This window comes from Zalophus californianus, chromosome 9, assembly GCF_009762305.2.
Source record: "Zalophus californianus isolate mZalCal1 chromosome 9, mZalCal1.pri.v2, whole genome shotgun sequence".
NCBI lineage: Eukaryota > Metazoa > Chordata > Mammalia > Carnivora > Otariidae > Zalophus > Zalophus californianus.
Window position 1 is genome coordinate 50,007,397 of NC_045603.1, and position 15,602 is coordinate 50,022,998.

The following is a 15,602-nucleotide window of genomic DNA, read 5'->3' on the forward strand; positions in this document are numbered from 1 at the left end:
CGTGCTCTCTATCTTTCATTCTCTCTCTCTCTCGAATAAATAAAAATAAAATCTTTAAAAAAAAAATAAAGTTTGAGATTATAATTATTAAATACTTTTGTGACTTTCTTCGTATGGTATGTACTTCTGAGCTATTATATAGTATACTAGTAATATCAGTATTACTATTGTATAAAAGTGATTATAATAATAATTCTGATTATATGTAATATATATAATATTAAATATGTGATATAATTACTAGATTATATACTAATAATATAAATCTTACTATTCTTTATGGTATCTCATTTCTAAATCCTTGATTTAGAATCTCAGGTAGGAGATATCAAAATTCTGTTTTTCAGTTTTTTCAATCCTAAATTTGCCATATGTAGATTGTTCATCTGCAATTCAAAAATAATTTCTTGAGTAGATTAGACTGTCAGTTTATCTGTGTCTAGTGATTTTATCTAAATTTTTCCTTAATGTTAGATTTGATTTTGATTTAAAGTACTTGTGTCCTTACCATTATAAAGTATAAATTTCCTTTTACTAGAAGATTTTGATCTTATTTATTATTTAGAAAGGAAAAAGTATAAAAGGTAAATTCCATCGAATTATTCAGCATTACATTAAAATGTTAATGACATTTCATTATATAGTGATGAATTAAAAATGAGATGTCTTCTTGAAAGTCAGGTATTTTGACATAAAACATGACATTATTAGTTTTTTTTAAGTACAGGTTCCATATAAAAATTATAGTGGCCAAGCAAACTTTTGCAAATGCCTTCACTGTATTAGTTTGCTAGGGTGCCATAACAAAGTACCACAGACTGGGTGGCTTAAACAGAAATTTATTTCCTCACAGTTCTGGAGGCTAGAAGTCTGAGATCGTAGTATGGTTTCTTCTGAGATCGCTCTCTTGGCTGGCAGATGGTCATCTTCTCCCCCTGTTTTTACATGGTTTTCTCTCTGTACTTGTCCGTGTCCAAATTTCCTCTTCTTACAAGGACACAAGTCATATTGGATTAGGGCCTACCCTAATGACCTCATTTTACCTTAATTACCTCTGTAAACACCCTGTCTCCAAATATGGTCACATTCTGAGATACTAGGGCTTAGGACCTTGTAATAGTCTGAATGTTTGTTGTCTCCCACCCCCATTCCCAATTCACATATTGAAACTTAATGACCAGTGTGTTAGTATGAGGACGTGGGGCTTCTGGGTCATGCTTAGGTCATGAGGATGGAGCTTTCATGAATGGGATTAGTGCTCTTACAAAAGTGACCCCACAGAGATCCCTCACCCTTTCTGTCACGTGAGGTAACAGTAAAAAGACACAATCTTCAAACCAGGAAAGGGCTTTTAGACACTGAATCTGCCAGCACCTTGATCTTGGACTTCCTAACCTCCAGAACTGTGAGAAATAAATTTCTGTTGTTTATAACTGCCCAGACTCTAGTATTTTGTTATGGCAGCCCAAATAGACTAAGACAGACTTCATCATATGAATCTCGGGGGGCACAACTCAGCCCATAACACCCACTAAGCATCATTTCCTAGCTATTAAGTTGAAATAAATTAATAATATAGATTTAGCCTTTGGTGAGTTTTAGATGTAAATTTGACTCCATCCTTATCAATTAATAATTGAATACTCAGTTGCATGATGCTCAGCTCAAGTTTAACGTAGTATAGTGGGTGAGAGCATTTAAATTGGAATCCTTGCTGTGCAACCAACTGATGATGTGACTTTTGGCAAGTTATTTATCCTTTCTTAGGTCTTTTGCCTCATCTTTATAATAGGAATCGTAATACCTACCTTATTGGACTATTATAAGGATTAAATGAGATGGATATGTCATCTAAACTAAGTGCTTAGTTAATGTCGCTACTATTCTTATTGGCAGTCCAAAGGCAGAAGGCGCTGAATTGTGACTAGAGATAATAAGCAAAAACAGATGTGACATTTAAAAAATGTAAAACAATGCCATTCTTTTCAGTAAATTTTTTTTGGTTTGGAAAATAGTTTTTTAATAAAAATAATGTAGACATGTAATTCATTTATCTTTTTTAAAGGACAAATAAAATTTTAAAAATTGTTTTAATTTCTGATATGACAAATGTAATTTCTAAGATTGTAAAGAGATCACAAGACCAAGAAGTTTGAAAACCACCGATGCAGACTATTATATTTTATCAATGAACCATAATTATTCATACTTTTTCCTGTCGAAGAATTTTATATGGCTCCTTTTTTTTTTTACTGGCAAAATCAGTGCTGCTCTGTTTGTCCTGTGTGTGTCCCAGTGTGCATAGATAGGAGTTTGCCTAGATAGGGGAATATACCTAGAAGCAGAATTGCTGGATAAAAGGGTACCTACAACTTCAATTTCTTATAACAAGTAAAGGTGAAAACATGGAGACTCCAGAAATATATTAAAAAGTGGAATTAGCAGGACTCAGAGCGATCGGCAACTCCATATGCAAGGTACAAAGTATAGCCAGAGGTAGGAGGAAAACAGAAAGAGCAGTATCTGAGAACTGTTTTTACGGAATGTAATTTTGGGAAAGGTGCAGTGGGCTCTGTCTGCCTGCGTACATTCTTTTTTTTCTGCAAGCCTCCTCACACCAGGCTTTGATCCACTTGATGCACTTTGGGGGATTAGTGTGGTGGCAGCAGCCAGCTGTGGGCCTTGGAACAGCTGGAAATTTTGCTTGTTCATCTTTGTAGAGCTTTGCCTTGAAGTCCTCACCCCCTAGAACCTGGACAGCATGGAGTCACCATCTGAATCACAGAAGCCTTTGTAGTCCTCACTGAGTGATTATTCAGGTTGGGCGTTCCATGGGAGAGGCCTGACTGCAGAGGCCCTACTGGCTGGTGCTTGTTGTGTAGGATGCCCTTAAGGTGGGGAACCAGTGCAATTCTAGTCAGGTATTCAGTGCTACCCACTGTGCCTCCTGTCCCAGGGGCTTCTTCCAGCTTGGTGAGGGAGCTGAAGCAATGTTCCGTGTGACTTTTAAGCCTCGTCCCTCCATCAGGGGCTAAAGTTTCCTGAAGGCGGTAGTTTAGTTTCAGTCATCTTTGTATACCCATCATAGAGCCTATCACAGAGTGCAAGAAAGACCAAGAAAGAATTCTTGAGACATCTTTGGTGCAAAATCGTAGTTTTATTAAAGCACGGGGCCAGGACCTGTGGGCGGAAAGAGCTGCTGCACCGGGGTCTTGAGGAGTGATGATTATATACTCGGGAGTTGTGGTTAGTAAGGAAAAAGGAGTTGTTTTTTTTTTTTTTTAAAGGGAGGTTTCAAAAGAACTTTGATATGCTAAAGAGGATGGACCTCTAAGATACCTATAAGATACCAGAAGTCTTGCCATTGTCAAGTTAAGGTTCTTTTCCACTCTAGCAAGGTATTAACGTTAAGACCGGAGATTCCTGGAAGAATATCTCACATGTCCCACCCAGGAGTTGGGGGTGGGGGTAGGTTGCAGGGTGTCAGCTTATGCTTTGTCCTCAGCTTGCCTTCTGCTTCCTTATCAGTTTTGACAAATGGGTACATTCATGAGATCATCATTTCCCATTTTCAGTTGGGAAAATTTAAGGGCTTCAAAGTAAAGATGATTTCAGTTCCGATTCTCCAAGACCACGTGATTTGGGATGATTCAGTCTAAGGAAATCCATGAGTACCGTGTGAACCGTGATGCAGTACCTGAGATGTAAAGGTCAGCTCTGAGCTCACTACTTGGCAGGCAGAGTCACCAGGCAGGATCGCTCTCGGGGTGAGTGTCGGAGCTAACCGGCTCACGCACAACCCACCCGCTCCCCACTTGCTATTTTCCGCATTGTCCAAATCCTCCTTGGAAACCCGTAGGGGAGGAGTCAAGCTCCAAAGTCACACTTCCATCAAAGGAAGTACGTCAGCGCCAGACTCCGGAAGGCCCCGCCTCTCAAGGCTTTCCGGGGCATCTTGGCTCCCGGCGTGCAGTGCGCCCGCCCGGGACTCCCAGGAGTTTGTGGAAGGGGCTGCCCGGAAGGCGGAAGTGCGTAGACTTCCGGTCAGCGTGATTCTCAGTGCGGCGTCTGAGTTTCCCGGTGAGTTCTCTGATTTCCCGGTCAAGTGGGGAATGGAACTTGGCGCTCGTTCCCGCCGTGGGTAGAGAATCTTGTTTCAAGCCCGATCCTTCTCTGGGTAAGATTGAGCCCGACGGAGACGCAGACCTGCTTCAGGGACGAGGGTCTCCCGTGATCTTGGGGGTGGCCCCCGGGCTTCCCTGTGCTCTGTGCGTGGTGGAGCCGTCCTTCTTCGGTAGTCTCGCTCAGGTTAACCTGGGCGCTCAAGATTGTTGTTTACCTCAACCCTTCTATCCCTGCCTCTCGAAGTTTTGGGTTGTTGTAGACAGGGGAACAGAGGTGAGTTGTGATGGGCGCCCAAAAACTGTAACTCCACTAGTTATCCATTCAACAAATGCACACTGCATTGGGGCATCCAACGGTGAACAAGGTCTATTTAGTTAGTCCCTGCCTTCGTGGAGCCCACAGTCCACCGGGCATGAGAGAAAATAAAGTAAATAACTTCAGATTCCTATTTAAAAGGAAAGAAAAGTGTGATATGGTGGAGAATAAAGGAGGGGAGTCTATAGGGGTGGAGGTCAGAGAAGCCCTCTCTGAGGTACTTGAGCGAAGGAGCAAGCGTTAGGAAGATCATTCGCAGGCATAGGAGCAGCAAATTGGAAAGGTGCTGAAGTGGACGTAGTTTGGACTTTTAAATTTTTCTTTTTTTCCAAAATCATGTCTTAATGTTTTATTTAACTGCTTGATTGTGTATAATAAATTGCACATGTTTAAAGTGTGTAATGTAATTTTTGATATTTGTATACAAACATCCATCAGCTTAATCAAGATAGTGTCATAAATCACTCCCAAAAGCCTTCCTACCAACCCTTTATAATACCTGTAATTCCTTCCCATTCCTTCTCACATCCCATACTGTCCCTAGGTTGTCACTGATTGAACTTTTTTCAGATGTAATTGGTACTTGGGGATGGAGGGGCATGGGATGGAGCTTGGAGCATGAGGTGAGACAGTTGAAGGAGGCAGGGCTAGGTCACAAATAATCTTGTAGATCATGAATATGAGGTGGGATGTCATTAAAGAATTCCATGGAAGAATGAAAAGCTCTAAGTTTTTAAAAGCTTACACTACAGGCACCTGGATGGCTCATTTGGTTAAGAATCCAACTCTTTGATTTCAGCTCAGATCATGATCTCAGGGTTGTGAACATGGAGTCTGTTAAGATTCTGTATCTCTCTCCCTCTCCCCCAACCCCCAGCTGGCACTCTCAGTCTCTCCCTTAAAAAAAAAAAAAGCTCATACTAACCGCCATATGGAGTATTCAGGGCTGAGGCTAAGGGGTGAAGAACAGCAGGAGTGGAAATAGACAAGTTTAAAATAGCTACATTGAATTAAGGGGAGGATAATGAGGAAGACAGGTGGCATGTCCTATAGGCTTGGAGGAAATCAAGTGTAAAAACATTTGGGGGGCATGGATGGCTCACTCATTTAAGTCAGACTCTTGATCTTAGCTCAGGTCTTGATCTCAGGGTCCTGAGTTCAAGCCCACGTGGAGCCTACTTAAAAAATACAAAAAAAGAAAAAACAAAAGCCAACCATTTTGTAATTTGAAGTTGTTGCATAAATATGAAGTGGTAATGCTCTTTGCATTTGGGGGGAAATTAAATTTCTGCATCTTGTATGGAAACTCAGGAGCTTTCAGAATTGGCCTGACTTATTGTTTGCCAGAGACTGTAGGGAGTTTGATTGGGTACTCTTGTTATTTAATGGCTGTATATGCCATGTTGACCTTCACATAATTTGTTCATTGTGCCATCATAAATCATGAACAGAGTGAAGAGTTTTACTTTCCGTTTGTTCATGTTTTGTAGAGATACCTTTTGACCTGGTTTTCCAAGGATTTACCTTTTTTTTTTAATGGTAAATTTTTGCTTTTGTATATGTATTTCTGTTAGCTTTTCAGGTAAAATATGGCTAAAAGCTTACGGAGTAAGTGGAAAAGGAAGATGCGTGCAGAAAAGAGAAAAAAGAATGCCCCGAAGGAACTCAGCAGACTTAAAAGTATTCTTAAAGTAGATAGTGATGTTTTAATGAAAGATGTTCAAGAGATAGCAACTGTGGTGGTACCCAAACACTGTCAAGAGAAAACTCAATGTGTGGTACAAGATGAAAAAGGTGAGTTTATGTGCTTCGTTTTAAAAATAATAATTCTATCATTTTCCTTTTGTGACTCTTTTTTTTCCCTCTTTGTCCTCCGATCTTTCCTGCACATGATTCTACGCTAAACTATTTTAAAGCCAGTTCTTGTGAGTAGGCATGTTTTGGATTATTCAGAGTGTGCCTTTGGTGCTTATAAAAGAGCCTGAGTGTCTCAGAAATACATAGTACAACAGGAGTAGAGAAACGTAGATACAGCCTCGTTGGAAGGGTACACTATTCAGTCAGGGACTAGGCAAGATAGGAGATCTTTCTTCATTTTATCCTTTGCAACATCTAGTACCCATTCAAAAAATCCTTATATGCCATTACATTATTTTCCTGAGAAGTCAGAGTTTCCCTGTATTCGATTTTGACAGATTCTAGGTACCTCTGTCTTAATCGTAGTCTGCAGTTGGAGGCTGTGTATATTACTAGTTTCAGCACGGGAAAAGACTCCTTGGGTTTCACATCCTATAACAGTTTGGCAGCAAACTGAAATAAGCGTGCATAATAATCAGGCTCTTAAAATAGAAGTATATTTATGTGGGGTCCAAGGAAGAGAGCAGCAACCCTCAGCCTTTGAATCCGAGAAGTTTTCCCTCTTGCTGATACTCTCTCAAAGGCCAGTTTCTCCATTTGTGTTCTGAATCCTCCATTCTCAAGGGCTGTACTCATGCATCCTGCTTATCAATCTCTTTTCTCCACTGGGTCATTCAAACAGCATAAATGTGTTTTGGAATGTCCCTTCTCAAAAAAAGAAAGAAAGAAAAATCCTTCCCTTGATCTCACATTTCTCAGTCTGTTGCTTTATTTCAGCTCTCCTTGAAACTTCTTAACACTTGTGTCTCTGTTTCGTCATATGTACACTGCCTCCGCCCATTTGCTCTTTTTTTTTGGTCATTGAGGTAAAAGTCACATAACATAAAATTAACCATTTTAATGTATACAGTTAGTAGTATTTAGTACATTGATGATGTTGTCCAACTATCACCTCTGTTTCCAAAACATTTTCATCACCTTAAAGGGAAACTATACACATAAAACAGTCTCTCTCTTCCTTCCTTCCCACAGTCTCTGGCAACCACTAATGTGTTTTCTGTATCTATGGATTTACCTATTCTGGATATTTCATATAAATTAAATCATAACATGCGACCTTTTGTGTCTGACTTCTTTCATCTACCATAATGTTTTTGAGGTCCATCCATGTTGGAGCATGTATCAGTACTTCCTTCTTAGGGCTGAGTAATACTCCAGTTGATGTACGTACCACATTTTGTTTATCCATCCTTTGGTGGATGGCTATTTGGGTTGCTTCCACCTTCTGCCTGTTGTCAGTAGTGCTGCTGTGAACATTTGTGTACTTATTCTTGCTTGAATACATGTTTTCAGTTCTTTTGGGTTTGTACTTATGAATGGAATTGGCTAGGTCATTTGATAATTCTGTTCACTGGTTTTTATATCAGGCATGCCATTTTACATTCCCACCAGCAATGAATGAGGGTTCTTCACATCCTCGCCATACTTGTTTGTTTGTTTGTTTCTTTCTCCTTTCTTTTTTTGGGTAATTGCCTCATCCTGCAGGGTGTGAAGTAGTACTTGTGGTTTTGATTTGCATTTCCTCAGTGACTAATGCTGTTGAACATGTTTTCATATGCTTGTTGGCCATTTGTATATATCATCTTTGCAGAACTTTTCAAGCCTTTTGCCCATTTTTAAATTGGATTGTTTGTCTTTTTGTTGAGTTCTAGTAGGAGTTCCTTATATATTCTGGTTGCTAGAAGCGTATTCACTTTTGAGTCTTAGATTTATTCTCTAGTTTTTTCTCCTGTTTTCTGTTTTCTCTTGTTATACTTTCTGATTTTCATAGCTTTATTATCTGTTATATTGATTTGTTTAGTTTTGCTATTGTATTTTTAATTTCTGAAAGTTCTTTTTTTTCTTCTTTCTTTGTTATAGCCTGAGGTTCTTAATGCATATATCTTCTCTGATCTCATTAAGGGTATTAATTATAGTTTGAGAAATTTCGATCTACTCTATGCATTGTCTGTTCTCTTGAGTTCTTCCCCCAGTGCCCACCTTCCATTCCATTATTTTTGTCTTTCTCTTTCATGTTGGAGGCTTTCTCCAATATCTGGTGATCAGTGGTTGTTTATATTTAAAAGTAAAGCACTGAGATGATGAATGGAAGCCTTCCAGGGAGGCTTGCAGAGTGATTGGACTGAACCCAGCTGGTTTTGTTGTGGAGGATCTATATCAGAAACTAGATCTCTTCTCTTCTGTCATCATCCTCAGAGAGGAATTCTCTCATCTCCTGCCCATGTCCATGTCTGGCTACCCTCCTTCTTGGAGTTTTTCAGGAACTCAATAGGGATAGAACTAAGGGTGAGGGAGTCTCTCCCATTTAGTAATCTACCTGTTTTCAATATGGTTGCTCATCTCTGTCCTCAGGTTCGCATTTCCCCTTATTTCGTTTCCTCATTGAGTTTCCTAAGCCACAAACCTAGTAGTTACCTTGATCTCTTTTCCCTTTATCTCCCACCTCTAAACCATTAGCACATCTTTAATACCTCCAAAATACAGCAGGAATCTGTCCATTTTCCTCCTCCTTTCATGTTTGCACTTTAAGATGACCATTATCCCTTGCCTGAACGAAGATAATAGCTTTTTTACTTCTCTCTTCAGCTCTTGCCCCCTTTCGATTCATTTTTGACATATCAACCAGTATAATATTTTTGGAATGTAAGGCAAGTATGGCATTCCCTTGTTTAAACATCTCATTGTCTTTCCATGTGCGCATCAGAGCCTACCAGGTCCTACTTAATCTGGTTCTGGTACTTTTTTTAAAAAATCCACTTAACACAGGCTACAGTTTGCTTTTTATGCTCCTTTCAATAGAATTTCGTAAGCTCCATGACAGCAAGGAGCACATTTGGACCATTGTATCCCTAGAACCTAGAACAGTACCTAACAATCATTCAACAACTAGTTATTGAATGGCTGATACATAGCAGGCACTATTCTAGGCACTGAGGAAACATGATAAATATGGGAGAAATGGCCTCCATCCTGGTGGGATTTACATATCAGAGGAGACTAAAAGTAAACCAGATAAACAAATTAATATAATGTCAGGCAGTAGAGATCATGGAAGACTGTATACCCTGGTAAGTTCCCAGGGAGGGACATTCTGGGAAACATTCACAGCACATAGGTTGGTGATAGATGTACCGCAGCATGGCCACACTGAGCTTCCTGCCAGGTCTTCTGTTCAGTGGAGCTGGATCTCTGGGTGTTGTGGGTAAGAAAGAGTGGCAGCCCAGCCTATATCCTTTCCTTCCTTTTCTTTCCTCTCTTTCCTTTCCTTCCTTCCCTTCTTTTCTTTTCTTTCATTTCGTTTCGTTTTGTTTTGTTTTGTTTTTAAGTAAGCTCTACCCCCAGTGTGGGGCTCAGACTCATGACCCCAAGATGAAGAATCACATGCTCTACCGACTGAGCCAGCCAGGCGCCCCTATAGCCAGGTTTTCTTTCTTTCTTTTTTTTTCTTAAAGTTTTTATTTATTTAAGTAATCTGTATACTCAACATGGGGCTTAAACTCAGGATCTTGAGGTCAAGAGCCGCATGCTCCTTCGACTGAGCCGGCCAAGCCCCCCATCCAGGTTTTTCTTTGTCATCTGCCCATCTCTGGCATTACGAGCTTGTTGCTTACTGCTCCACTTCTTCCAAGCACACTTCTTTGGAAGTGGCCAGCCATTCCTAATAGTTCATTTGCTTCTAAGTCCTGTCCATTAAAAGCATTGTTGCTCTTGGTAGGCTCAGCTGTCTTTTTAGCTCAAGAAAGCACTTAATCTAAGAAATGTTCTCCTAACTCACATGCGCTCACAGCCATACACTTATCCTTCATGCAGGGACTCAAACCCATACATCCTAAATGTACGTTTCCTGTTTAACTTTTACTGTTCCAAAAATGGACACTCATGACGACATTCTTCAGAAAGTTTCTTAGTCACTAAATGACATCTCTAGTTCCTTATAAATACTTTTTATGTCTTTCATGGTTGTAGGAATACATGGGAGCATGTCTGAGTCCATTGAATGTGCTGTGAGGAGTGTTCAGTGTTAGTCAAAGAGCGTTCCACAGAAAAAGGGATTTTTTTTCTTTTGCAGTTTCAGACCACTTTCAGTTCTCATGTTCTTACTGCATTCACATGCTTTTTCACAAGATCGTTTCTTCATTCATGAGCATGAATAGTTTTCTGTCTTTTATTCAGATGATGTGAAAATGGAGACTGAAATTAAGAGAAACAAGAAGAGTCTTCTAGATCAGCATGGACAGTACCCCATATGGATGAACCAGAGACAGAGGAAAAGGCTGAAGGCAAAGCGAGAAAAAGGGAAGGGGAAAAGCAAAGTAAAGGCAGCAAAGGGTCTGGCCTGGTAGACTCTTAAAAACTTGAAAACTCCTACATGGGACAGGCCTTTGGTTAGAATGTGTACATGGATTTCAACTTTCACCAAATGAAAACTTGGTTTCCATATTTCACTTGGCCTTGTTCTTCAATTCAAACTCAACTTAACTCCTCAACTTTGTTTTGGGAGCTTGAATAAAATCTTTGATGAATGAAAGCTACACCGATACTTTAATTGGATGCTTCCCAGTGTGCAGGGATTCTCAGACATTGCAATTCTATCAAGTGTTACTGTGGTTGTAACTGTTGGGTCTTAGTAAAGATAAAAAAAAAAAAAGATCTACTGACAAATTTGAGGTGATTCAGGTTTAAAGAAAACTTTTATACAATTTAAAATAGAATGTCAGTGGATCTTATAAGCACTACTTGTTTGGAGTTTTGATTTTAATTTAGAATAAAAGATACTTTGTCAAGATCTTGAAGAGCTTTTCTTTAATATATCCTTCAGGTTTTCTAGTAGTAGAGAAGACCACCTTCAATTAAATTGTTAAAAAAAAAACTTAAGTTTTTTGGTAGAGTATTAACATCTACAAATTAGTATGCTCCATCTGTTTAGTAGATAGATCATCCTGGAAACTAGTTTAATGGTCTTAAGTTTTTATATTATACAGCCTAATATAACACAGCATTCCCCAGAGTATGTGTCTCAGAAGCAGTTTTTCTGAATGCATGGTGAAAAATATATTTCATAGTCACATCAGTTTGGGAAATACTACATACTTGGAAAAGTATTAGTATAGTATTCTAGAGATCTAACGGTAAAGAAAACTATTCAACTTTGACTCTTTCAAACTAGTGTTCTGAAGAATAGAATATACTCTTGGAAGTGCTGGTAAATGAGATGATTTTCATTAAGTCTGTCTTGCTACAGTTCACCAATTTCACTCTTGTTTAAATTTATTTTTAATTAAGGAATTTAAACTTTGTATTCCCTCTGAAATTTCACGGTAGTCCTTTTAACCATCCTTATATGTTCAGTGGAAGAACATTTATTGAGTGCCTACTATGTGCTGGGATCTTTTCCAGGTGCTCAGGACACAAAGAAGGAGACTGAGGAGGTTTTGACCTTGTGAGCATCTACTCAAAAGAGGCTGCTAGCTTCAGAGGAAAACCAAGTTAAAAGTGAAGTGGTGGGGGGTGGGAGGGAAGGGGTGGTCGGATGATAGACATTGGGGAGGGTATGTGCTATGGTGAGCACTGAATTGTGCAAGACTGTTGAATCACAGACCTGTACCTCTGAAGCAAATAATACATTATGTTAATAAAAAAAAGAAGATAGCAGGAAGGGAAAAATGAACGGGGGGAAATCAGAGGGGGAGATGAACCATGAGAGACTGTGGACTCTGAGAAACAAACTGAGGGTTCTAGAGGGGAGGGGGTGGGGGGATGGGTTAGCCTGGTGATGGGTATTAAAGAGGGCACGTTCTGCATGGAGCACTGGGTGTTATGCACAAACAATGAATCATGGAACACTACATCAAAACTAATGATGTATGGTGATTAACATAACATAATAAAATTAAAAAAAAAAGTGAAATCTATTAAAGTCACTTGGTCATCAAGACACAGATTTATGCCTGGCATGCGGTAGGCTGTGACACCATATAGAGAGAAATAGGAGGACGTGACCTAAGTCTTTGAGGAGATTTGAATCTATAAAATTTAATGCCAGTAAAACCTTAAAATTATTTTATGTAATAGACTTTTTTGTAATAGACTTTTCTCAGTTTACTCAGTGATGAGTTCACCAAAAGGTTGGTGGATAATTTTTAAATACTTAAAATAGATTTTCTCAAAAGAAGCTAATAGAAAATGGTTGGAAAAATAAATGTTGTCCATGGCCTTTTTTGCCTTTTGGTATAGTTATGAACAAAAAATATTTTGTGAGGAAAAAGTAAATACATGTGTATCCATGAAATAAAAAAGTTGCTAACATTATAGCCACTGGCAATATCAGCCTAAATATACTAGCTAAGTTATTTACTTGTTATGCCATCATAGGAATTGGCTGCGTTAATGATGTTACACACTTGGTGTTCACTTAAAATTTAGCAGTGTTGTCTGGTATTTTGTAGCTGCATTTGCTTTAAGTTGAGATCAGAGGCCAGTGCCAGGGATATGTTCATGTGTTCTGTGGCTGATAACTTCTAATTTGACTCCAGTGGTGGTAGCTTTGAGTTCTTATCCAGGGCCTCTTGATGTGAGGACATTCACTGGTTCGTCTAGTGATGAAATGTGTCTATTCAGGATTTCACCTAAAATAACAAAACCACTGCTGAAAAAGTTATTTGGGAGACATGCTCTCAGATGTCCTATGGCCTCTCAAAAGGTGGCTCTGAAAGAGAAGTTGTCTTGCAAGAGGGTGTGACTCGGGCCTCTAAAGCACCCTGAACTGTACGGCCAGCAAGATTCTTCCCACCTCCAAAGCTTGGCAGGAAATTGGGGCCGACATTCCAAAATGGTTGCGGGGGTACAATCACTTGTTGTTGCTTTATTCTTAAAAGTCATACATTAAGGATAGCGTAGTCCTTTCATCTTTTCCATGATTAGCTTATCTTTTTTAAAATTTGTCATTTATTTGACTTGTGTTCCAGAGAATTGCTGTAAAACCACCAGAGGGAGCTCAAGCTAAGCACCAAATCATTTTTGGAATTAAGAGTGGGCTAACTCACAGGAATTGAATATAACATTTCATTTTTGTTTTTTAAGAAATTAAATTTAAAACAAGGGGACTCGAAATTGTTTTCACTCATTTGTTATCTGTTAAATAGGCCTTGGTCTATATTATTTAGTCCTAAACTCTCCAAAGTGTTGACTCACTTAATCTCACTTAATCCTCCCAGCAATACATTCTGTGTTGGGTTCAATCCATTTTGCAGGCTCAGGATTTATAGACCTTTTCTCAAATTTCAGCCTAACCCTCCCTGGGGCTCCCTAGGTACTCCTGTAGAATGGGCCGACCCAATTCTAAAGGTGTGGCCTGAGTCAGTGGTGCCAGTGTCCCCAATCAGAGTTATGTGAGCTTTAGTCAAAGCTCTAGGGTGGAGTTAAGTAGTGGCTTTGAACACATCTTTCTTTTTTTTTCCTAGTGTCACACTGATGTAGATATGATTGTTTCTCCCCTAGTTCACATGCTGCCTAGAATAAATATGCAGCGGAACATATTTGCTCATTAGGAAATGTGGGTATTTTCAAAATTTCGATTTCTATATCTGGGATACGATTTTTGGGAGTTGGAGAATTCAAAATAACTGGCTATAAGTGCCTTGGTTTAAATACCTGAAATGGATTGTTTGTGACCGTGAGGGTTTGGGGTGTATAGGTTAGATCAGGGAAGTGGTGGCCACAACATAAGTGGGAGGAATCCAAAGAGATGTCAAGGAATTCCCAAATTTATAAATACTGCGATCAAGAAGCGAATGTTGGGCTGTTGACGCAGCTTGCTAGCTAACTTCTGATGCCACCTGGCAGAGTGATTGAAATTTGTGCTAGCCACAAGATAGGATCCCTTTTCCCTGAAATGCCACTGCAGTAGACACATACTAATCTTACAAGGGAATGTTGGGTGGGGAGGGGTGTGCGTGGAGAGCTGTTAAGGACTCATGCCAGGTCAAAGGCCACTGCTGTTCCCTGGGGCCCCGTGAGGCAGCAGGAGAGCCAGGGCCAGATTTGTGTCTACTGACAAAAACCCTGAATTTTATGTAGTTAAATGCCAATGGTCATCACCTATTTTAGAGCAGGAGAAAAATACGTGATGTCAAATTAGACTCATTTGGCAGAATAATAGTAATGATAATAACCAACATTTAGGGAATGTCGTGTTAAACGCTTTACCTATATTATTTAATTTAGTCCTTAAAACGATGCTGTGGGATCAATACTCTTATCCCAATTTCAGAAGAGGAAACAGCTTTGAAGAGGTAAGTATACCTGCCCAAAGTTATGCACCTATTAAGATGGGAGCAAGGCTGCCCTAGACTGTGGAATGAATGCCCCTGATGGGAGGCTTCAGAGAGACAGACTTTGATTCAATCTAAGGAAGAAGCTTCTAACCGAAATTGAAAATGGAACAGGCAAACTTCGGGGTACTAGCCTGTCAAACTAATGGGGGACAGCCACTTGGTTGGAACGTAGCAGAATGGATTCAAACGTGGTACTTGGAAATTGGGTTGAAAGCTGCGGAAGTTCTTTTAGCTAAGAAATGCCTTGCAGGAAGTTGTCATGTCTGAGATGTGTTGTGCTTATTTCACTCTTTATCGTCTATTGGTGCTCCACGATTACAGACTTAAGTTTATCTTTTTGGTGGGAATAACAAAATCTGAAATCTTAAATTTGTTAATGTTAAGTTTGGCATTTATTCCTTTAAGTTACACTTTCAAGTATGGAAAAACTTTTATAAACATCTGCTTTAAACAATGGGGTAAAGTTCACATTTCAATTTCAAGAATGGCATAGTTTTATAATACATTGTTTATAACATACAAAATCTATTTAATTTCCTAAAGTGATGACTTGTCTTGGCATTATGCTATCTTATGAAACACTTTCTCACTCTCATGTTGTGTCTTTATAGTTTTCAATATCGGCAAAACCTTTAAATGGTCTTAGTTGGGTGTTGTGTATCATTGTACAGTAACTGCTAGTACATATGGTATTTCTGATCCGTGTAATAGAGTACATTTGTCATGTATCTTGTGATCTGCATACCTTTCAGCTGTTACTTCATAAATCTGTTCCATCGGAGAACTGCTTTGTACAGCAATGGTTAGAAGCTGCTTTTAATAAACTAATATTTTGTGTCTTTTATATGTAATCAACAGGGAGTATTATAGACTTGTGCCTCTTTGTTGAAACATTCCACTAAACTTCTTTTC

The 15,602-nt window shown here is 39.2% G+C and overlaps 1 protein-coding gene across 3 annotated transcripts; it reads left to right on the forward strand.

The window, feature by feature from the left end:
• Positions 1-3,929: 3,929 nt before the first annotated feature.
• Positions 3,930-11,143, forward strand: LLPH (LLP homolog, long-term synaptic facilitation factor). 3 transcript variants are annotated; one of them, XM_027595347.1, is made up of 3 exons: positions 3,930-4,080; positions 6,015-6,234; positions 10,531-11,143. In XM_027595347.1, exons 2-3 carry the CDS (start codon positions 6,030-6,032, stop codon positions 10,698-10,700), a joined length of 375 nt encoding a protein of 124 aa, XP_027451148.1. In that variant the 5' UTR covers positions 3,930-4,080; positions 6,015-6,029; the 3' UTR covers positions 10,701-11,143. The 3 variants fall into 3 exon arrangements, with proteins under 3 accessions (XP_027451148.1, XP_027451147.1, XP_027451149.1); XM_027595346.1 differs by having other exon boundaries at positions 4,026-4,177; XM_027595348.2 differs by lacking the exon at positions 3,930-4,080 and adding an exon at positions 4,202-4,398.
• Positions 11,144-15,602: the final 4,459 nt, after the last annotated feature.

Bases quoted from the DNA above. Each gene is read 5' to 3' on its own strand.
- LLPH (XM_027595347.1), top strand. From the start codon at position 6,030: ATGGCTAAAAGCTTACGGAGTAAGTGGAAAAGGAAGATGCGTGCAGAA. The intron at 6,235-10,530 runs GTGAGTTTATGT...TCTTTTATTCAG, and splicing joins TGTGGTACAAGATGAAAAAG to ATGATGTGAAAATGGAGACT.